This window comes from Bidens hawaiensis, unplaced genomic scaffold (assembly GCF_021521415.1).
Source record: "Bidens hawaiensis isolate Kalapana, Puna unplaced genomic scaffold, B.hawaiensis_p1.1 tig00013117_1, whole genome shotgun sequence".
In the NCBI taxonomy this organism is placed as follows: domain Eukaryota; kingdom Viridiplantae; phylum Streptophyta; class Magnoliopsida; order Asterales; family Asteraceae; genus Bidens; species Bidens hawaiensis.
The window spans coordinates 382,984-407,801 of NW_027492107.1; the positions used below are offsets into that span (position 1 = coordinate 382,984).

The 24,818-nt window shown below is 35.7% G+C and overlaps 3 protein-coding genes across 3 annotated transcripts; 1 reads left to right on the forward strand and 2 right to left on the reverse strand.

The window, feature by feature from the left end:
• Positions 1-406: 406 nt before the first annotated feature.
• LOC143543307 (auxin-responsive protein SAUR71-like) lies at positions 407-901 on the forward strand. The gene has a single exon (XM_077035661.1). It carries the CDS (start codon positions 407-409, stop codon positions 899-901), a length of 495 nt encoding a protein of 164 aa, XP_076891776.1.
• A 7,642-nt stretch (positions 902-8,543) lies between these two features.
• On the reverse strand, positions 8,544-13,795 carry LOC143543308 (uncharacterized). Its single transcript, XM_077035662.1, has 16 exons — positions 13,704-13,795; positions 12,230-12,415; positions 11,943-12,128; positions 11,651-11,833; positions 11,127-11,557; positions 10,949-11,066; positions 10,790-10,867; positions 10,560-10,700; positions 10,372-10,416; positions 9,998-10,164; positions 9,844-9,922; positions 9,545-9,760; positions 9,321-9,453; positions 9,098-9,237; positions 8,826-9,015; positions 8,544-8,749 (listed from the first exon to the last, which is right to left on the reverse strand). Exons 2-16 carry the CDS (start codon positions 12,347-12,349, stop codon positions 8,544-8,546), a joined length of 2,433 nt encoding a protein of 810 aa, XP_076891777.1. The 5' UTR covers positions 12,350-12,415; positions 13,704-13,795.
• A 7,214-nt stretch (positions 13,796-21,009) lies between these two features.
• LOC143543359 (omega-hydroxypalmitate O-feruloyl transferase-like) lies at positions 21,010-22,478 on the reverse strand. Its single transcript, XM_077035700.1, has 2 exons — positions 22,010-22,478; positions 21,010-21,870 (listed from the first exon to the last, which is right to left on the reverse strand). The coding sequence occupies exons 1-2, from the start codon at positions 22,463-22,465 to the stop codon at positions 21,010-21,012; spliced, it is 1,317 nt and encodes a 438-aa protein (XP_076891815.1). The 5' UTR covers positions 22,466-22,478.
• Between the last annotated feature and the right edge of the window lie 2,340 nt (positions 22,479-24,818).

Consider the following 24,818-nt stretch of genomic DNA (forward strand, 5'->3'; position numbering starts at 1 on the left):
TGTATTATTAAAATAATGATGTATAAATGTATAAGAATGTTATCCGAGTTTAATTAAAAAGAATAGGTAAATGGATACCTAAATATAAACGGTTGTTAAAAATAAAAACAGTTGTATATGCTGACATGTTCAACTTTCTATCCACTTGTACATTTAATGGTCCAGTACATAGAAAAGATATTGAAACAATTAATTGACTTAACCACGATACACGAATCTCAGTTTCAAAACTAAAAACTTAAAAACTATAATATATATGATAATAATATTATGCCTCATAGGGTATTACCCGGTTCAGCTCTCAACTCAACTTCCTTCTATAAAATGTTTCACCTTTTTTCAGTTTCCAATAACCAAATCACATCACAAATTAATCTCTATTTTCAAACCCTAACTTTACTGACCGATGGAATATTCCGTCACAAAAAACAATAACTTTATAGTCAAGACATGGAGGCGATGTCGATCTTTCCCACGCAGCAGCAGAGTTATCAGCGCCAAAATCTTGGCAAAGAGCAAATCGTGGAATGGCGACGAGGCCACGACAAAGAAAAAAATAACACCAAAAGGTTTTTTCCCGGTGTACGTGGGACCAGACAAGCAAAGGTTTGCCGTGAAGACAAAACACGTGAATCATCCGTTATTTTCAATGCTTCTAGAGGACGTTGTAACCGAATACGGGTACTACTCCAACGGCCCTATATTGCTTCCGTGTGACGTGGATATGTTCTACAAGGTGTTGGCGGAGATGGAGGTGAAAGATCATAGTGTTGCTTATGGTTCATGTAGCCCGTTTAATCCGAGCCGTCGGTTGGGGATCAACGGTGGAGATGGGATCATGGGTAAAGGGTATGGTTCATTTGAAGTGTTAGCACCTTCAACATGGATTAAGATGAATTAATTAACTTTGGTCTATTAAAAGTTTTATAAGTTAATATTTGGTCTTTTTGTATGATTTTGTATTGGAATATTATCGTGTCTAATTAAGATGCCAATGTGTCATTTGTGATTTAGATATTTTGTTTTAATTTAAAGCTGCAAAAAATAATTTGTAATTAGATACTAGTTTAACAATTGTATTCAAGTGTGATTTTAGGTGTTGTTTTCCAATACGTTAATTGTGAGTTTTATTCATGTCGTAAACAAATGGTTTAAATTTAAAAGTAGGTTTAAAATATAAGTGAGTTTGTCATTAAAAAAAATGAATTGAGTTATTTGAAATGCAAACAATATTATTACTTGTAGAAATTTTCAATTCTCTTAGAATACTTTCATAGTAATTTGTTTATTTCATTTGGTATTCTATTTCTAATAGAAATCGAAAGTGTAAGTTTGCTTAAGATGAGTGGCTAAAAAGCCCTCTCCTTTTGATGGAGACTTCTTTTGTGTCATGTTCCTTGCCGAACTTTTTATTTAATGCATCTAAATTGCTAAAAAAAGTGAAAATTGAAACAAAAATAAAGAGTGAAAATAAAAATAATAAGAAACGCAAAAGATCAAAGTATAGATAAGAAAGTTTGTGAGCACAAGAAGAATCAACATAGGCGTTATTTTGGTTTTCTATTTTGTTTTTCATGTATTTCAGTTTTATGTTTTGTTTTTCATCTATATAACTTTGAGACATCGAATGAAAATCAAAGTCTAGTTTTAGGGGCATATTATCATGGTTTATTAAGCTTCTCTCATTTGCTTGTTAGTTAGAATCAAGGACAGATCCATGTTTTACCCCGGGTGGGTGGCCGCCTACCGTAAATTTTTTTTAGTGTTATTTGCATGTGAAAGTCTCGATGTCACCCCCATGAAAATAATTCATGGGTCCGTCACTAGTTATAATGTTATATAGTTCTATAACCTTTCTCGTACTCGTATAAATAAGTTTTGTTTTTTAAATCTTTATGTCATTTTTCTCTTAAAGCATAATAAACAACGATAAATAATTAAGTTATATAAATTTAAAAGTTATAGGTTAATCCCCATCTAAAGGGAATATCTCATAGAATAGTAACCAACTTTCAAAAGTGTTCCAATTAGGTCACTTGTGCATATTTTTCTCAAATCGGGTCACTAAATTTTCAAATCGAGTCTCACCGATTTTTTTTATTTGTTAAGAAAGAAATGGAGGATAAGATGTGGGGGTCGGAATTTGCAATATATGTAGTTATATTTAAAAATAAATAAAAAATTTTATTATATTAAAATTCAAAAATAAAAAATAAAATTTACGTCGCCAATCAACGTCAACATAAAAAAAAGATAAAAAGATTTCCTATGTGAAACAAAAAATAGAAACGTTAAAAAAACATATTAAAAACCTTTAATTTAATAAAATATGAAAGTTGAATAACGTAATTGGAACACTTTTGAAACTTGGTTACTATTGTATGAAATTCCCCCCTAATCTAAAATGTATCAAAAGTTATGACACACGTTTATATTAGCAAGGTTTACTTACCTTAAATTTATATATATATTAATTTGTAACTCTTATATTTCATTAGTTTAATTAACTATTATTATTATTATTATTATTATTATTATTTAACTTTACTAAAAGAAAGTTGACAAATCATGTGTTTGTAGTTACTTGATGAAATTACAAACCGCACATTGTTTTTCCCTCTGTTCAATCCATTAGGATTGATGCATGCATGTACCACCTTTTTTTGACTTTAGCAATGTTTTTATGTCTCACATTATATAATTTCAACTTATAAACGTCGACTGTTTACCAACTCACATTTTATAGAAAATGAACATAACTAAAAAATAATTTTTTTAATAACATACTAAATAATCGTATCATGTTTAAAGAATCAATGAGAAGTATGTTTATTTGCACAAGTTTTGTGTTTGATACGTATGAAATTATAATTTGATATATTATATAATGAGAAACTATAACCGAGCAGCTTAAAAACCCGCTTAATTCGATGTAATATTTTGATGTTATAGACAATTAGCATGCCTCAATATCGGAGATGTTATATAATTATATCATTAGTTCAGGAAATTTAAATTAATTAAGCTAAAATTGTATTAAGATGAAAAACGAAGGTATTGGTGTTCATTTAAATCACCAATACCTTCGTTTTTCATAGAGTCTGTTAAGTCTCAATGTCACGCCCCATGAAAATATTTTGACTAAAACACGACACTATTTCTATTTCCAGTATACATAGAGTGCGATTATCTTTTATCATAAAAAAATGTCAGTCTCTATATAAATAGTATGAATCTATTAAGACGTGTATCTTAGGATGAGAGGTAATTGTGTCCGTTTAAGTGAGCAAGTATTTGACAATATTCATAAGTTGAACGCATAGTTATAACAATTGACACGTAAATGGGAGAGGGGTATTTGTGTAATTATAATTCCAACAACAAAGATAGACGAACCATTTTCACATGTTTAGACGCATCATAGTAATCAACAGTAATTCAAACAATAATAAAAAAAAATCTTTCTTAATAAATTAATATCACCTTCAAATTAAAGAGATATAAGAATACAGTGGTATTAATTAGATACTAGCATATATTGCTATTAGTTTTAGTAATATAATAAAACTAATAATATGATTATGTGTTGTATAGTTTTAAAATTAGCAAATTACGTTTTTTTTCTTTGTGGTTTGACATGTTTAACGCTTTCGTTGTGATTTTCGTGATTTTCGAACTTACCGGACTTGAATAAACGGATTGGTTGATGAAATTATAAACCGCCCATTGTTTTTCCATCTTATTCCAGTGATGTAACTCCTTTTTGACTTTTAAATTATACATTTTTTTACTTTCATGTCTTCATTTTTTTTACCCAAAGTGTTCACTTATCAAAAATTCAAGCCACTTGTATATTTTGTCGTAGAGGTGCATAAATTGGGTTTTTCTAATACTCGGATTCGAGTATGAAACCGGTTTCGGGTATGATCGGGTATTGAGAGAAATCGGGAAGGGTATTGACGAGAAAAACTCAACCCTATGTACCCAGGTAGGGTATAATCGGTTCGGGTATTGAAACCGGGTACGACTGGGTGTTAATACCCGGTTTTGAATTTGTAAATTATTTATTCATTTTTATACTGATAGGAGAGTGCTAGGTACTTGCGTAATCGGAACTCATTACAACAACAAAGTTAGATGCACCGTTGAAACTTGTTTTAACACGCCTTTATGGTCTACGATGATGCAAACATATACAAAACGTCAATTTAAATATAAAAATATCATACACAAATAAAAAGATTAAAATTCTCAATTTTTGGTATAGTTGTTTTCTTTGAATATGTTAGTAAAAGTATATGTAAATGAAAAAAGAAGAAAAAAACATTAACAAATAATGGTTTTGAAGTATTTTTTATAGAGAATATCTCATAGAATAGTAACCAACTTTCAAAAGTGTTTCAATTAGGTCATTTATGCATATATTTCTCAAATCGGGTCACTAAATATTTAAATCGAGTCTCACCGATTTTTTTGCTTGTTAAGTAAGAAATAGAGGATAGGATGTGAGGGTCGGAATTTGCAATATATGTAGTTATATTTTTAAAAAATTAAAAAACTTTAATTATATTAAAATTCAAAAATAAAAAATAAAATCCACGTCGTCACTCAACGTCAACATAAAAATAGATTAAAAGATTTCCTATGTGAAACAAAAAATAAAAACGTTAAAAAAACATGTTAAAACCTTTAATTTAATAAAATATGAAAGTTGAGTGACCTAATTGGAACAATTTTTAAACTCGGTTATTATTCTATGAAATTGCCCTCTTTCTTGTAGCCATACTTAACTTTTAGTTAGTTATGAAATTATTTTATTTTTTTAATATAATTACGTATATTAAAATCCCGACCCAACATCTTCTCCTCCATTTCATTATTGACACAAAAAAATTCGGATGATAGCTCGATTTATAGGTTTAGTAACTCAATTTTAGACAAAAAAATATTAAAAAAATGTACGAGTGACCTTATTAAAACAGTTTTAAAATTTGATCACTATTTGATGACATTTTTCGTTACAGCTAATATTACCCTTCGATTAAATTGAATATATGTTTCGACCCACTTGTATATTTAATATCCATCTTAGATCAGATATTAGCCAACACTTAATTTACTCAACCATGATACTATTTCAATTTCAATACAAATACATAAAGTCAAAATATATTTTATCATTATCAAGTTGTATGGATAACACCTTAATTTTGTAAGTACTATCCCTAAAGAAAAGTCTATAGGCTTTTAATCTTTTAGTAAATATACGTTAACTTATGAGAAAAACATGCTTAAATAAACCATTTTAGTCTACTAAGTACTAATAATAACTTTGTTAGCATGTAACGGTTATTGATATGAAAACTTATCGTTCATCACAATCATGTTTGGTTGATAAGATCTATATATTATTTTACCATTAAAACAAAGAGCTTGACAATCATAAATTGGTGTAAAACGTTTATAGATATATATAAGGTATACATATATAGTTGCTACACATATTTATGGTGTGATTAAAAAAATTAACTTGAATAATGTAAAGTTATTTATGCAAATGCGGGACATTTTTTTACAAGCATCTTCAATATGAAGATGTGACAGGCTTATAGAGGGGTTCGTCTGATGTGAAAACGACCTAGGAGAAGGGGATAGTCGGCTTTTCACTGAGCATGAAGGTAATGTGTAAGCGTGAAGGCCTACTTGAGCCTCGGGTTTGAGATGCTCTGAGTTAATAGGTATATGAAATAAGGCTAGAATTTGCTAATCGTAAATTATGATAAGTAAATTACAACTAATTAACTATAATTATTTTTTTTAACGACGGGTGGGATATCGTATATAACAAAAGAGAAAAGAAGGCGACCTCTAGCAAGCAACAAGTTTATTAGCATTGGTTTTTAATTAATATTTAGTTTAAATCTTTAGTTTAAATATGATACTATTCAACATCTGAATATTGACATTCAGTTTATGATTAAAGAAACAATTAATAAAGAAATAATCTCATGTGTTTCCTTATTTATCATGGTACTATAAGTATTTGAAAGCATATGTAAAAAGTGCTTACATTGGAAAGAGAATTGTGCACGGGGTGATTATTGTTGTTGTCTGGTATATTTTAAAAGCGAGAAATGATAGTATTTTTAATGGCAAAAAGGCTAATGTAGAGGAAATTATGACGAGCATTAAATCTCTATCATTTTTATGGCTAAAGTCTAGATCTAGATTTAAGAAGATTGTATGAAAAGATTGGTGTAAATCTCCTTTGTATATGTTGTAAGGATGTTTTTTTTTTTGATGACTGGTTTGGTGTGGTGAATGAAAGTTTAATTTCAAAATATATATATATATATATATATATATATATATGTAAAAAGTGCTTTTACATTATTTTAATGAATTTAATTTTGTTTTTGTAGTAAAGGAGTTTCAACTTCCATTATTAATTAACACATATATGTGGGTTTGAATATTAAGAAATGTGATTTACTAGTATTTTTATTAATGGTTACACACAACCAAAGAATGCAATCACATCCATGCCACTATATAAGTTACTGATGATATATCAGTGTATATGTTTGGTGAATACACTCGATATAATACATACCATGTGGTACTTATATTTTTATTCATATATTGTTGCTTACACTAGATGTATTATTGGTGAAATTTTAACAATTTATATGTTATTTCATACACAATATATGTTACTCGTTATATTTTTTTTGTATATATTGTTGCATACACTAGACGCGTTAGTAACGATACTTTTAAATATATAATGTATGCAATTGTAATTGCGTTACATAGGCTGCTAATGATATATTGATCATGTATGACATTTTATAATTTATTCATTGTACCGTTGTACAATTGTAGTATACACTTATATCACTATACGTGTTCATGGTGGTATTTTTTTTACGCATTGTTGCATACATTACTTATGTTGCTAATGAATAATGACACATGTGATATCAGACAATTCTTCTGCATTTCAACGTTTGATGATTGTCAATGATATATATTTCATGCCAGCTTATTCATATTTCGTCTTTTTGTTCTTGTTTAACTTGATTCAGTCAGTTGCTTATTGTGTCGATTGGTTCTCCTTCGATTTTGATCCAACTTTTCTAAGTGATCTTTTGATTCGCAGGTTGTGATTTTTTTATCTGTTTTGATATTGTTCTTGTTCCGGGTTTTTTTCTACAATTTATATCTTATATGAATATCTCATCTTTAGACCTATTCTTTTTGCAACAATATTAGTATATAACTAATTTGTCAATATGAATTTGATGCATGCGTAATATATATAGAATATATGTTGCATATAGTCAATTGTGTTGAAAAAGTGGTTTTTGTGTTTTAACACAATATACGAAGAATAGATTTCGATAGGACAAAAAAAGAGTATATGTTGCCATTTGCCAAGTTGGCTGCTCACATAATTCAATTGCCTCAAAGATCTTCGTAAATTTTGATCAGGCAACGTTAGATGAAGACGTTATCTTTTTATCCGTTAGACTGTGAGAGTGACCTAAATGTATTTGTCCGAAAGACGACACATTTTAGTGACGCATATTATGTATCACGACAACGTCGTAAGAGAGCAACATAACTATATACTATATATATACACTATTATATTACACATATAATGCAATATAATATACTTGCATACATATAGAATATAGAGATAAGTTCATTAGAAAAAACAAAAAACAGAACAATGTTTTTTGCCTTTAATATTAATAAAAATTCATTTTTAGATAATCTTTTTTGGAGCTTTTGCATATACATATACATATATATATATATATATATATATATATAGGGAAAAGTTAACATACAAATGAATCAACGTGCTAAACGTAAGAATCAAGTAGAGTAATTTTATATACAAGTAGAGTAATTATCATAGAGTAATTATGTAATTACATAATTACTCTACTTGATGCTTACATTTAGCATGTTGATTTCATTTGTATTTGATCCAAATCATATATATACACACATTTAAAGTGTCTAAACAAGTATATTATTTATATAATTGTGTTTAATTTATAAAGTACATACATACATTCTTAAAACTATCACTATATATAAAAATGAATAAAACAACTAAATAATGTACATTATTATCAAAATTATAACTAAAATATATAAAAAAAACAAAAAAAATGTATATAACTTATAAACTAATTAATAAATAATAAACAAAACATCAAGCTTCACAAACTACTCACAACGCAAGCTTGAGCTTTGGAATTAGAGCTCAAACAACTATGCATGAGCTCTCGTAAGTTAAACGAGTCGTTCCAGGTCTATAATACACACGGATAAGTATTTGTACCAGGCAGTAGTTTAACTACCATTAACAAACTGAATACCCAACTAATTCAACTCATAATAATAAAAATAATATATTATAACATGTTAATATCTAATAAACCATATTCATAAAATACACCACAAAACTTGCAATACGGATCAAAATTGGCCATTGATATGATTAAATGGACAAAACTGCATCTTTATGCCACAAGGTTTCGTTTCTCCAAAAACGAATCAAGAAACGAAGAGCATAGCTTAGTCAACGGAGGTAAACTATGTGACGGTCCACTAAATATAGTCTCCCACGGTCTTCCCAAAGGTGCTACAACAGCATCCGCAGAAGCTTCAATCGCTGGCAACTTGGACTCGAGCAGATCACCGTAAAGAGATGCATACCCGACTTGCCCTGTCAAAAAGATAACACTGTTAAAAATCATTTCATTTAATATCAAATTAAACGTTTTTTGTTGACCAAGTCAAACCTGTCGCTTCCAGAATGGACACATTGTCTGTACACCTAACTTTCTTTGCTTGTATCTCTACACCGTGCGGGTTAAAAACCGCATACTCGTGATCACCGTTTACATACGCAAGCAAAACCGAGTCCGTGTTTTCGTCCATGTTATCATCTAAAGATTTATCTTGAATAAATGCAATCCCTCCACCCTTTGCCTGAACATAAATTAAAAACTTGTACTAAAATCCAACACCTTTTCTTTAATATAATATTAATATATCATAATATTAAGCTTACCTTTGTCACAAACCATGAAGCAACCGAAACCGGATCTCCAGCATTGAATAATAAAACAGCCCCGTCCACGTCAGCTTTAGATGAATCAGGTACGAGAACAAGAACAGCGAAACGGGAATCTTTTTCGGAACATGCAATAGCTGCGTATAATTTACACAATTAGATCAAGTATTATGTTTTGTAACTTTGTAATAATTAAATTTAGAAAGGAAAAATAAAAGACCTTCTGCGTGAAGCTTGTATGACCAAGATACCGACGGCGTTGACATATTCCAAACCGAGAGCTGTGGATTTGTACCGTGTGATGCAGATACAAGAAAATTTGAAGTTCCAATAAACAAAAGATTTTCAATCGTCTGCAAAAAATAATAAACAAAAATAAGTAAAATAGATAGAGTGAGAGTATTGGAATTTAATTATTCAAACACTACAAGATGCAGGGCCCACCTCACGAGTAGACCCGATTACAGCTACAAGAACGTTCTTCTCCGGGTCCCACAATGTGATTACAGTTTCTGCAGCCACCGCCAATATGGAACCATCATTGGAAAACGCAGCAGCAGTCATGTGTTTGTTCCTGTAGGAACCAACCGCATGACACGCCCATCGAGTCCTTTGACTCAGCTTATCATTCGGTGGACTCTCCTTACTGCTAACCCAAACCTGTGACATCACAACAATTATACAAATTTAAAAATCCATCTTCAAAATATAAACAAAGTAATAATAAAAGCTTATCATATTACCTTAAAGTCACCGCCATAAGAAGAGCTGACAGCCATACCACGGGTCGGATGGAAAGCAACCGCAGAAACACCAGCATCCCTGTAAGTTTATATAACGTTACAGATTGCTTGTGTCAGAAAAATATTAAATAAGATAATGAAAAAGAAAGGGAACCTGTGTGGCTCGTATATAACGGTAGATAAGCTAAAATCGTTGTTTTGGGACCCACGTTCCCAGAACTTAAGGGTAACAAAGCCTCCTATTCCTTCTTCAGCCATTCTGGATTCAACGGTAGACATAATAGAGCCCTCTAATGAAAGTGCAACTAGATTTAGAACCATCTGCAATCATGAAATACATATTTAGATAGTAATGAAAACATGTTTTGATAATGAAGGATGTTTTCATGTGAATTAATACAAAAAGGTTCTTGAAAGCGGCAAGATAAAGCCTAAATTATCTTTGATCATCTTAACATACAAGAACAACTTTTATGTGATATCGTTTATATACAATTACTTCTCTAATCAAAGAAATGAGAGCATTACCGTGATGGCATCACCTGGTTGATGATTTCTTTCACAAACCTGAACCTGCAACACACAAAAGTTTATAAATCAAATATTTGTGTGTTTTCAGTTTCGAGTACTTTAAAATACTCATTGGCACAAAATATAAGAAAATGGTTAAAAAGAAAAAATCGACAGTTATAAACAATACACTATAGCTCGTGTACCTCTGATATTTCACGATCATCAAACAAACTGAAGAATTGTATACAATAATTCTCAGTACGAACAGCAACCAATCCCGCAGAACGGTCAAACACAAAATCATTACACGACCCTTCAAACATATCTGGGAGAGCAGAAGGAAGCTGAAAATACATGAACAGAAATAAACTTCTACACCATTTAAATCTCAAACATCAAAATAACAAATATCAAAATGAACTGTGACAGTAACCTTAATCCCAGAAATCGACTTCAAGATCTCCATTCGTGGCATTTTCAGAATATGAACCCGATTATCTGCACAAGATATCTGGATAAAAAAAACATCAGTAAACACATAGTCCAAATAAAAAAAGAAAAAAAAAAGTCGAACTAGCAAGATTTATCTTACTGATGAAAGAGAAGAATCTGGAGAACTAATGTAATTAAGAAGCGGGGTTCCAATTCTGGGTAAAAATTTCTTCTTCCCGGTATCTAACTGCCATCCTACAAGAACTCCTTCGTTCCACCTATGATTCAATATTTCAAAGGTTTACATTAAAAATAGCATAACCATTATAAAAAACAACATAAAGTCTGTTTTTTTAACATTACCTGAAAACAAATAAGCTCCATCTGAAGAAAAACTCAAGACTTTGACTTCTGAAGAATGCCAATGCCAAGTAGTGCAAGAATCAGCATCTTCAGTACCCCTAACACCGGGTTTATCATCTTCATCATTCAATAGTTTTTCATTTTCTGAGTTATTACCAGAAAATGTCTTATCACCAAAACCTCTCCAAACTAATATTCTCCCGGTCACATCACCAGCTGCCATAATCCTTTCCGTTGGATGAAAAGCAATACAGCTGAGGTTCTTGGTGTGTGACAGTTTTATTTTCCGGTAACTAACGTTCTTGTGGTTTTTTTCAGGTGCTTCCCATACCCGAATCTCGCGTTTTTCAAAAATTCCAAAGTATTTTCCAGTTGATGAAATGGTTATTTTCTCTGGATTTTTACTCTGTAATAATTCAAAATATAGAAAAATAATTAGAACATTAGGTATATAAGAAAAATGTATATGTATATATAAAACTAATATTGTGGGGCCCACCTCTCCCAGTATCACTCCTGAAACTAAGCGAGACTTTGATAAATTACACTTTAGGATCTTCCCTCTTAGGTCTTTTCTTTTATCATTTTGTTCGGTTTTGGTATCTTCCACGGAGATATAAGCGTAAGTATCAGATTGTGATTCGTTATTCTCCGATTGATGAGCGAGTAATGATGGAATTACCTGAAAATCAAAGCTACCAATGTTACAGTTCTCATTACATGACTAACATTTATAAGCTATGTTATTCAACAAATTTCGTAAGTAACAAACATAAACAAAGCAAATATACCATTGAATGGACTGGAAGCTGAATATTTATGGTTTTCAACAGCTCAGGAACCGAGAAATCCCAATATCTGATAGTTCCATCAAGTGAAGTGGTCCAACAATAACATAAGATCATGCTTGCAGGCGTAGACGCGGGTACAACTATTATAGATGTCACTAGTGCCGTGTGACCTTCCAATTCCGCTACCTATGAAAGATATTATCAGATAATGCGGATATTGTAGCATGTTTGATAACTAGAAAAATACATGTTTAAAATATATAGTGCAAAAACATTCAAACGAGAACCTGTAAACCAGTGTCGGTGCTGAAAACGGAAACGGTGTTTCCTGTGCAAACCAAAAGTCTCTTCGAATCATTTGAGAATGCAGGTTGTGAAGACACAAAGCTTTTTCCTCCCCTTATCATCTCTCTACCTAAGTCCCTCAAAGTAAATATAACAGTACTGAGTTTTTGGTCAATAAAATCAACTACCTGCAGTGATGAAAAACCATTAACAAACTAACAATTAGGATTCATAAATCATAACGTTCGATGCATATAATAGCAACAACGGATGCAAACAAGCTGATATGCTTGCAAGTTACTCAAGCTCGGCTCGACAAAAAGCTCAAGAGCCTAGTGTATTTCCTAAGGTATAACTCTTTTAGATTTCTATGTAATTTCTCACTGCATAGCTGAGCTTAGGCTTGCTAAAGTTTTATCAAAATATATAAAATTAAATAGAAATGTATAAAAACTGATTCGTAAATAATAAAGCAAGTCGAGCCCAAGCTCGAGCTTCAAAATACAACTCACAATACAAGCCCAAGCTTTAGAATAAGTGCTCAAAATGAGCCAAGCTCGAGCTGAGCTTTGGCTCATTTAAGGAACTGCATACGAGCTTGAGCCAAGATAAGCCTAATTAAGGTTCTTCTCAATATGTACAATAATAAACAAACTTGTATATAAACTAGCTAGTAACTCAAAAACAAGTCTAGCCCGAGCCAAGCTTGAGCTTGAAAAACAACTCACAATCCGAGCTCAAGCTTTAGAATAAGTGCTCAAATTAAGCCGAGCTTTGGCTACGGTATTGCACACGAGCTCATACCAAGCTTAGGCTACATTTTTCTCAAAATACATAAACATAAATAGAAAAAATGTATATGAACTAATTAGTAAATAATAAAAACGAGTCTCAAGCACGAGTCGAGCTTGAAAACGCGAGTCACAACCTATGCAGTCAATACCTTTGATATATCACCAATTAAAATATCTGTCAGACTATCGGTACCGATAATATCGGCGGTATTGACCAATATATCACTGATATCAGCGTTTTAAGTATTAACTATCAACTTCTATTGTTCAATGTTAGTGTTTCAAGTCTTAATCAGCTCCTACTTGCTACGATTGTAAATGTTTTGCAAGTTGCAAAAGGTTAATTTGTTAACGGTAGGAGAGTATATTGGATTATTCGTGTTAAATTGCCATATACATACGAATTTTACATTATATAAAAATTACCGATATCCGATGTTTTTCCGCATTAACTCCGAGCTCGAGCTTTGGAAAAAGTGCTCGAAACGAACCGAGCTCAAGCCTAATCAAATTTGGGCTCATTTATAGATTACATTACTCTCTTATATTAAGTTATTATTATTATTATTATTATTATTATTATTATTATTCAAACCTAGTTAAAAAACTGCCTTATACTTTTTCTGTAATAATATCCAAAATTTGCTACAAATTGCCGAAAACACGAAAAATGAAACTTAACCTGGTGGAAGCTGCAACGGACTGCCGGAATTGAACCGCGGCGGTGGTGGCTGGGTGGTTTGTTATTCGGACTGCGGTGGTGTGTGCTGTTTGTTTACGAGTATGAAGGATACAACAAGGGTTTAGTGTATTTGGCCAATTTCAATTTTAATCCCTACGCTTTGATTCAATTACGAAAACTACAAGTCCGAAATTCAAGCCCAAACAGCCCACCGGTTATCGCCTTATCGGGCTCGTTTAGAGTTGTTTTTCTAAAGCTTGAGAGTTGAGAGCATTCTCGACAGATCATCTATCCCGTCTCTACTCTCTAGGATTACAATAAAAATCGATATTTTTTTCTTTCTCGTTCATTCAAAACCATTTCAACAAATATTATAGAGGTTGAACAATGTTTATCCGAAATTACTAATGAACAGTAATATTTTATCTTTTGTTCACTCACAACCACACATTAAAAAATAGATGACCTTCTTACATAATTTGGAGAAGCTATTGTGAATGATCTGAGCTCGGTTTGTGAATAGTTTGTTAGCTTGGGTTTGACTTGTTTATTAATTATTTGGTTATTTTATTTATATGTTTTTATAAGTATATTTTCACATATATTTGGAATTATGATTTTTTGTATAGTAATTATATACTTTATTTATTTATGGCATGTGTTTTATTATATAAATATGTTAACTAAAGACTATAAATAAAATGCTCATTTAGGCGTGTGAGCCTGACTGAGCTAGATATGTAAAGCGTGGATTCAAACTCGTGTATTGGATTAGCTTTAATAAAAGCTTAAGCTCGAGCTCGGCTCTATTTGAGTTTTTATGAGTTGATATCGAGTTACTCACGAGCGACTCAGCTCATTTGCACTGCTGATTAAATTGATCATAGGGTCCGGGTGACTATTACAACATGTTTAAAATTATTTTATACTATATAAAAGTGTCATTAATAAATGTTGTCTAATTTGATTATCATTTTATTCAAAGACATTGAAAAAATAGGTTAAAAGTTTTTTTTTCCTTACTTTAGAAACTAGTGTTACTATCATACTATGTATATGTAATAAAATAATGGGTTTCGTATTTAAATGTTTAGTCTTTTTGGTATTTGAATGTTTAGCAATCAGGAATCAAGTGGTTTCCCTTCGACAATACGTTCCCTAGTAGGATGGTTGGCTATCATGGGCTTTGGAGTTTTGGAAAAAATCATTATATATAATAAAAGAAGAGTTTGGCGCCACTGGACTATAATTGGTCCGTTTGACGGCGCCTGACTCACCACTACAACGTTCGAAACAGACAACGTGTGTGATTTACGGACAGTTTTGTTTTAGTTCAACGACCATAAAGAACGTAACCGAAACCGACCAAATTAATGTCGACTCACCGGCGTATCTTCGGGACCGACAACGCTCAAGTTTTACAAACCCCGGGTCTTATCAACCGAATAAACAGCATTTTAGATATTTTATTTTTTTATTTGTTAATTTGACGAACTTTTTTTTTGTTGTGTGTGTGTGGGGGGGGGGGGGTGTTAACGCTTAAATTTTGCCAACATTGTTTATACTGTACCGTAACAAATGAAACTAAAACTGACCAAATTCGTATCGACTCACCGCCACAACGTCGGGTACCGACAATGCTCGGGTTTACCAACTTTCAGGTTTTAACGGCCAAATAAACATCGTTTTAAATATCTTATTTGTTTTAACGCTTGCGTCTTAAGATTTAGAGTAACGTGACAAGTATATAAGCATATCTAACCTGTCCAGGCGCAACGCGCGGGGTGGGTAATTTACTAGTTAAAAATAAAAACCATTTTGTGTCAATGTTTTCATGACAAGACACCGACAATTAGACATGACTTTAATGACATGTAAATTGAAGTGTTTAAAAGGTGTGCCACAAAGTATGGTGTGATTCACACTTTTAGGTCCAAGCTAGTTCCATTGTGTCAATGAATTGATGATAATACTCTCCGTTGTGGAGAAATGATTTAGGCGCTATGGTCCTAGTCACCCTTTCATGGCGCCGTTAAACCACAACACTCAACTAATCATGATAGCGCCTAGCCATTTTTTTGCACTCTAGAGCTATGTCAACAACGGTGCATCCCCTCTTGGTAGACGGAGTTCACTCAAACACACCAATCATTAAACACACACATTTATTTACATGTTTTTTTGTTCTTTTATTTTATATACTAGATGAACATAATTAACCCACAACGCGCTAGTTAAGTTAAACATTGTTATTGACATGTCGGTGACGTGGCACGATAACGGGCTCTTGCTAGTTATTCCACAACACACGGCCTAATACTTGGAACAAATAACGCATTGTTGATTGTGCATGCATCATTAACTTATACGAATGCAACATTGGTGGCATGATATAAGTGCTAACATTTATTAAAGTAGCATAGGGTGTACGAAATGTTGATACAGTCCCTCTAATGTTATCACTTATATCATGGATACATGGATGTGTATTCAGTCCCTCTAATGTTATCACCTATGTTTGTTGTAGCAATGCCAATATATATGTGTAGGGGTATGGTACTAAACCCAGTTTTACGACCCTAAATTTATTATGTTTGGCTTATTTTATTATATGAACTAGTACAATGTTATTGGGCTGAGGGGGTTTTGTGGAGGTAACCCTAGCTGGGCTAGGCCCATTAGGGTACCATGATGGTGGCCATGAGGCTCCCTATATAAGGAGGTCTCCACCTCCTTATTAAGGGTTGATCATTCTCAGTAAGAGCCACCACCATAACCATTTTTGTGTCTGTAAACAAGAGATCCTCGAGATTTCTTAGCAGTCACCTCCACACCCCCAAAAAGCATTGCAGATCTCAAGCTAACCGGATAAGAAGATCAAGACGTGGTTCGTTCATCCCGAAGACCCGGGAACATCGTCATGGATCAGGTCAGATTCATTTCATGTTCTACATTGGCGCCATCCGTGGGACGGCAACGAACCACACTTCGTTTTTTCGTCTCGGTCCTCCGATCTGTTCATCAAATACTCTAGATCTACGATTTCTTCTTTCAGATCTGTTCTATGGAAGTCCAAAAATCCGCAGATCTAAAAATATTTCTAGATCCGGAAATATACAAGGAGAAATACCACCAAACTTTGGGGAAAACCCTTAGATCTGTGTTTTTCTAAGTGAAATATACCAGATCTAGTTATGGTTTATTCAGATCTGGGTTCGTTTGAGCAATAGTCACATTTCATATTCATAGATCTATAAATCCTCTCAGATCTGTTGGTTTTTACATAAAACCTACCTGATGTGGATATTCAAAATCACTAAATCTATAAATATATCTTTGGAGCATCTTCATAAACAGCTTCAGCAAGCAAAGCTCCCCGCAAGGCGTTATCAAAGCCTTGAGGGTCAACTTCAGCTTCCACAAAGATAAGCTTGCGCGAGCCGTGAGCAAAGTTCCCGCGAGGCGCAATCAAAGCCTTGGGGGTCAGCTTCAGATTCTGCATGCGCGCTCCCGGCGATTACTCTCAGCCGCAGCGGGTCGCATACGCGCTCCCGGCGATTACTCTCCGCCGCAGCGGGTCGCATGCGCGCTCCCGGCGATTACTCTCCGCCGCAGCGGGTCGCTTGCGCGCTCAACTCCCCGCCATGCATGTGCGCAACTCTCCGCCATGCATGCGCGCTCAACTCCCCGCCATGCATGCGCGCTCAACTCTCCGCCATGCATGCGCGCTCAACTCTCCGCCATGCATGTGCGCAACCCTTCGCCATGCATGCGCGCCCGCGGAAACCACTATGCGGGTCGGAGGACGACTCCGTTCCTTGGTTTTGCGCAGAAGACTCCGCCGCCATGCATGTCAACACCAACCAACCACGTGCATTGACGATTCCTTTTAACCAAATGGATGGAATTTCGCGCAACGCGCGTACAAGAAAAGAAAAAGAAAAAAAAACAAGCCCTATTGAAAAAACAAACTATTAAGTCTAATATCTATCTTACCTCGCTCGCGCGAGACAAGACACACATTAGACTGGGGGGGCTAATGAATATGAAATATGAAGGGGTACGCACCCGCCTTAACATCGAGCGGGGCGGATCAACCCACAAGACATAGACAAGAGGCTTGAAATCAGGATGTCATGAAGACATAAAGCCAAAACCTATGCGCAAGCGCATGAAACATCTGCGCGTGGCGCATGTCACGTATGCTCACGCATCACATATGCTCACGCATCACATATGCTCACGCATATCACATCTGCGCGTGGCGCATATCACATATGCTCACGCATCACATATGCTCACGCATATCACATCTGTGCGTGGCGCAGATGACATATGCTCACGCATATCGCATATGCTCACGCATCACATATGCTCACGCATATCACATCTGCGCATGAAACATCTGCGCGTGGCGCATATCACATACGCACACAACCAACCCCGTCCTTATCCAAATCAGGATAAGGACAACCATGATTGTACTCATCAGACAACCTTCCAGAAGGTATCTTTTAAGGAATAAAGAATGTGCTGATGTTGACAGCTGCCAATGAAGGGTGGACAACTCAGCAAAACAACACACCGCCATCATACTTGCGGATCACCACTACGCAATCACGTCACAAAAGAACACTGCGCCACACGCGTGGGCGCCGTCGCGGAACAACACCGTGTCATTATGGATGGGCGCCTCCAAAAATTTGGATTCTTGCATCCGCATCACTGTTCAAATGGGAGGACATGAAGGCCGCCATCACGAAGACCACCATGCTTGTCATTTGTAATCCGTTCACGGCGTGTCAACCGCTTTCTCATACGCGTAGGTGGACAAAAACAGGCACGACGGATTAACACCCGCCACCGCGGATCACATACACACTAGCATACCAACAGCGCCATTGTAACGCAACAGCGCCACTATAGCAGAGTGGAATACAAGCCACGTCGCATGCGCGTCACCATGCATGCGCGCCAGCGGGTCCTCTCTCCGCCGCCATGCATGCACACTGCCGTGGATCAAGACTTCGCCGCTATGCATGCGCGCCCGCGGATCACCACTCCGCCGCTATGCATATGCGACCTTGGATCACCATTCCGCCGCCATGCACGCGCGCCCGCGGATCCTCACTCCGCATCCATGCATGCGCGCCCGCGGAAACCACCATGTGAGTTCGAAAGACGATTCCATGCTTTTGGTTTTATGTAGAAGACTCCAACGCCATGCATGTGCACGCAACCCTCTACCATGCTTGTGCACAACTCGCCGCCATGCATGCGCGCTCAACTCTCCGCCATGCATGCGCGCTCAACTTTCAGCCGCCATGCATACGCGACCTTGGATCACCACTCCGCCTCCATGCATGCGCGCACCGCAGATCAACGCTCCGTTAGACGAACACCGATCATTGCGGATCATTACGAACGCCGCAGGTCACCTATAAACCCATAGGCCACGCGCCAAACTTAAAGGTTGGGAATCCTCATAAACCCATAGGCCACGCGCCAAACTTAAAGGTTGGGAATCCTCATAAACCCATAGGCCACGCGCCAAACTAAAAGGTTGGGAATCCTCATAAACCCATACGGCTACACGCCATATTTAAAGGTTGGGAATCCTTATAAACCCATACGGCTACGCGCCAAACTTAAAGGTTGGGAATCCTCATAAACCCATAGGCCACACGCCAAACTAAAGGGTTGGGAATCCTCATAAACCCATACGGCTACACGCCATATTTAAAGGTTGGGAATCCTTATAAACCCATACGGCTACGCGCCAAACTTAAAGGTCGGGAGCCTAATAATATCCCACATGGCCACGCGCCAAACTTAAAGGTCGGGAGCCTAATAATATCCCACATGGCCACGCGCCAAACTTAAAGGTCGGGAGCCTAATAATATCCCACATGGCCACGCGCCAAACATAAAGGTCTGGAGCCTAATGATATCCCACATGGCCACGCGCCAAACATAATGGTCGGGAGCCTAATAATATCCCAAACGGCCACGCGCCAACGTAGGTTGGGCACACCTCATAATTTGCCCGAGGATGGGAACCTTGTAATACATCCACTTTTAGTTTATATGTTTTTGCAGGTTCGGCTACGAGTCGCACAAGCACCTATGACATTATTATTATTATCTGGCCGTTTGTGCCTCCATTATTATTTTGAAAACAAGTTGGGATAGTCATCCTGCGTAGAAGAGGCCCTTGTGGGCCAGTCATTATCATCATATTATAGCTCATAAGCCGCAACTCGCACATACTTCATTATTTTATAGCTCGTAAGTCGCCTCGCGCGCAAGCTTCATTATTTTATAGCTCGTAAGTCGCCTCGCGCGCAAGCTTCATTATTTTTATAGCTCGTAAGTCGCCTCGCGCGCAAGCTTCATTATTTTTATAGCTCGTAAGCTACCTCGCGCGCAAATTGCATTACATTATTATCGAGATACGCGCTCTATCTTTTATCAGGCCCCGCGCCACTATTGTTATGATGCGTGCTATATCTTATTCATGCCAGTGCACCATTATTATCATAAGGATCACAACATGTCACCATCATGGAGAAAACCTCTCAAAACTCAAAGACAATAAAGACAAGGCCGAAGAAAAGGGAAAAAGCCGCCTCATATCCTAACACACCTTACGAAGTCCAGCGCTCCACCTAAACGCTTGCACGCCTAGGAGCAACACTGGACTTGGGGGGCTTGTAGGGGTATGGTACTAAACCCGGTTTTACGACCCTAAATTTATTATGTTTGGCTTATTTTATTATATGGACTAATACAATGTTATTGGGCTGAGGGGGTTTTGTGGAGGTAACCTTAGCTGGGCTAGGCCCATTAGGGTACCATGATGGTGGCCATGAGGCTCCCTATATAAGGAGGTCTCCACCTCCTTATTAAGGGTTGGTCATTCTCAGTAAGAGCCACCACCATAACCATTTTTGTGTCTGTAAACAAGAGATCCTCGAGATTTCTTAGCAGTCACCTCCACACCCCCAAAAAGCATTGCAGATCTCAAGCTAACCGGATAAGAAGATCAAGACGTAGTTCGTTCATCCCGAAGACCCGGGAACATCGTCATGGATCAGGTCAGATTCATTTCATGTTTCTACAATATGTTATGTAACTTATAACAATAATTATAAAGTCTTGTTTCCCACATATTTAATACATGTTCAGTATGATTTAGCTTCCAATATATATCATAATTCAAATAAATTCCGATACAACAAGCATAAAAATATAATGAAATAGCAAGCATAATAACAAACACAAACTTCATGATGAATTAGTTGATTTACACATCCTTCATGAGTTCTTCAAATATTTTCATAGCAGAAGTAGGCAATCCAAGCAACACATTCACACTCTTCCTCTCCTCTCCATGAGACAAGAACAAAATCACTTCCTTCTCGGGTAATGCAACCGGACCCGACATAAGTGGCTCGCCCCAACCGAAATCGTTAGCGTGAAACGACAACTTTGACCACGTAGTAATCAGTAAAGTAGACGCGAGTGAAGGCCTAGCTCGTGTCACTTCAAAATAATCAATAGCCGATCTCATGTAATTGTCGGTAATCATTTTAACTGCGTCGTGAACTAATTTCACGGTGAAGGATAACGGGTTGTTGATTTGATCTCCAACTGTGCATATAGCGTTGGTCAGCACAATGCCGTTGCCAGAATAATATTCTGGCAATGGCGGTTCGAATTTGTACCGTCCGTCTACCGCGAATAGAAGCTTAGTCTTCTGTTCTGGTTTCATTTTCAACGATTCAGTTCTGGCTTTCCAGACAAAAGCAGATAGTGCTTCGAATGTTGTGCATGTCGGCATTTCACCGTCTTTGGTGGCTTTGATTTTTAAGTTTTTGAGATCGTTTGGAGAGAAGCAGAACGAGCGATAGGCTAGTTCTTCTTTGTAGAGATCGGCGGTGTTTGAGATGTCTTCGATCTCAGTGAATTCCTCGTGAGTAAATTCGACTAGCGGAGGGTTTCTAGCCTTGAGAACCATCCGATCGAGGAATGGAGGGCTGTTTAGGGGTAATCCTCTCGCGATTCGACTCCATGAGTTGATGAACTCCATGGCAGCAATTCCATCAAACAGATTGTGGTTCATGCCTAGTCCAAGCACAAATCCTCCACATTTGAATTTTGTAACCTATATATGATATATATATATAAATAAAGTTCTTTTTAATAACTATAAGTAGAAAACTGCGAGAACTGCATAATATATTATTACATAATACTTAACAAATATGTCGAGTCAGCGAGAGTTAGAAAGAGAGTGGGATGACCTGAACAACGAGAGGAGGGATCTCAAGAATGTTTTTTGCACCGGGAATGTCATAAACCAACTTGCCAAGAGTGACGGGATCAGGCTTTGTATGATCACCAATATCTTCGATATTACAATTAGCCTCGGCCTCAACAAAAACCGCACCTTCATTGGTGCAATCGACAATCAGCTTCCCCTCAGGGCTAAGTGTCAACCTCCCAGCCGCGGGGTAGTAATGAACAAGAACCTTAGACAAAGCGTCTTTAATCACTTCAGCAGCCGTTTCGTTTCCTTTCTCTTCTGACTTGAAGCAGTAAATGGTGCGTACTATAACCGCGATGTTTTGGTCCAGATTAGATAGGAAATAGAGTCCCCTTTCGGTTTTCTCATAGGGTTGCACAAGTGTGGGCTCTTCTGTCCTTGTGACAATGAGTTCGACCCCTTGGTTGTCGTTGTGGGTTTTCGCACCTCCCATTATAGCAAACTCGATGATTTTGAAAATCCTGTCACATATTAAAACATCAAAAGATATTAACAAAGAACAAATGTTCTTAAATGTATGAACAAGTGAAAATAAGTGTGAGTTTTAGCATGCAAATGATCATACTAATATGACCACTACATGTTTGTTACATGAGTAGTGTGTACCTCAAATGGTGCCTTCCCTTTGAGAGCTTGAGAGTGGAATACTAAAAATGTTATGTTTACCAAGAAGAAATCATGGATATTATATAGTGTTGAAATATAAGATGGGAAGATGAACAAACACAAAACTTTGGTTAACAATAAATTTTGAAAATGACTTGTGATCAATCTTCTAGTTTTCCTTTTAATTATTAGTTTACCCTAAATAATGTAGTAATTAGATAAGGTGGAGAAAACTTAAAATATTGCAACATTTAATTTTTTCATTATCGTCAACTTTAAAATATGAAATATTGGATATCACAAATGATTGTTCTTATAAAGTAATACTGTATATCATGTTGAGTATTTCAATGAAAACTATGATGCTTTAATGCTTTATTATATTGTTTTCCATGAACATTCAGAATTCATATGATTTTATTTTATGATAATATTTCTTATTTGCTTAAATTGGGCAAAGTTTTCAATAATTTCAACTTACATAATACAAAGTCTAGTGCTATTATTAAACCAAACAAAATATATATATTTCATGACAAAATAGGAAATTAAGATTATTTTAATAGCATTATATTGGAGATGGTGGGTAGTCTACTCCTCCAAACATGCAGTCCATGGTAGGGTTGGTGAGGGTTGGCGTTCTAGATTTGGTTGCTTGATAAACTTTCTCACCCAAGTATTGTTTTATTTTTATTTTTTGAAGACATATAATAAAAATCATAAAAGTGTCGCTACTAGCTAGCATAAAAAATTATAGATGATGAACTTGTTTTGATACTTCTTTTTAAAAACGACTCTTTTTTAACTGACTCATTTTGACTAGAATGTACGTGTTCTCACCCGAACCAAATTTATACTTTTTTAAAACTTAAAACAATTTGTTTTGACCAAGACGACTCTATGCAGTATATACTGACCCAAACGTGTTCGTAACATAACTAAGTTGAAAACATTGGATCAGACTGGTAATTAGTTTAAGACTGCGTGTTGCAGGCTAACTAAGGGGGCGTTATTTGTACCACATAGGCTGCTTCATAATGCCCCAACATTATGCTTCAAGAATCCGGGGGGGGGGGGTATTTGTCTGGGTGTTGGACTTGTATCCGCATTTTTGTTATTGTATTTGTTAAAGTCAACTATTTATGTGACAATGACTGTATGCTTTAACTTACATGGGCTAATTAGCCAACAACACTAAAAATTTGTTGGAAATAATTGTATATATGGATGTTGATGAGGGAAAAAGTTAAGTTAACTATTAAAATACATATGTTCAAATATCATAAACTTAAGAGTTTTTGTACCAGATTTAATATGCATTGTTTTGTTTCACGAATAAATGTATAGGCACACAAACCGGATTTCCCGTGAATCTGGATTTCCTTTAAACCAGTTTCGATTTGGCCATTGGAAGTCAAAACCGGTCATAGGCCAGACCGGCTTTCAAGGATAGGAACCGGATCAAGTGAAACCGGTTTGATATAAAAAGAGTTTTTGAATTTGGGAGATGATCAAAGGGTTTTTGAGTAGTGTGACTAAACTAACACATTTGATAACTCATAACTACATATACTAACAAATAAGGTCATTTGGGCAAACCAGTTTCATATCCCAAACCGATTTAATTTTTTCACCTCTAGTGAAATGTAGAGGTGAAAAAAAACCCGAACTCGAAATCGGACCTGAAACAAAACACGGAACCGTTTTTTGTACCCGGGTTTTTAATACCGAACATGTACCGACCTACCTGTAGGGTACTGATAGGGTATGCATTTCAGTATCAAAACCCGTACCCGAACTGGACCCGATTTGTACCAGGTAATACCCGAAACCCGGAACCGGTTCCATACCTAGAACTGGGTTTTTTCAATACCCGAAACCAGGTTTTTTCAAATACCCGATTTGTACCCGAAAAAATGTATAAAATTTCTCTAAAAATCCAATCTGTATCTGAAAAATATCCAGAAATAAGGTATTCAAATACCCGGTTTTATACCCGACCCGAGCATGATGTATAGGGTATGGTTTATAGAAACAATACCCGGACCCGAACCCAAGCCGGGTATTATTAATACCCGACTTTCCAATACCTGATCATACTAAACCAGTTTCATACTCGAAACCGGGTATTTGAAAAACTCAATTTGTGCATCTATAGTTAAATGGAAAAGAATAATGGA

Bases quoted from the DNA above. Each gene is read 5' to 3' on its own strand.
- LOC143543307 (XM_077035661.1), top strand. From the start codon at position 407: ATGGAATATTCCGTCACAAAAAACAATAACTTTATAGTCAAGACATGG.
- LOC143543308 (XM_077035662.1), bottom strand. From the start codon at position 12,349: ATGATAAGGGGAGGAAAAAGCTTTGTGTCTTCACAACCTGCATTCTCA. The intron at 12,129-12,229 runs GTTCTCGTTTGA...TATCTTTCATAG, and splicing joins GCACCGACACTGGTTTACAG to GTAGCGGAATTGGAAGGTCA. The intron at 9,016-9,097 runs GTAAGCTTAATA...ATTTATGTTCAG, and splicing joins CTTCATGGTTTGTGACAAAG to GCAAAGGGTGGAGGGATTGC.
- LOC143543359 (XM_077035700.1), bottom strand. From the start codon at position 22,465: ATGGGAGGTGCGAAAACCCACAACGACAACCAAGGGGTCGAACTCATT. The intron at 21,871-22,009 runs GTCATCCCACTC...TATCATATATAG, and splicing joins TCCCTCCTCTCGTTGTTCAG to GTTACAAAATTCAAATGTGG.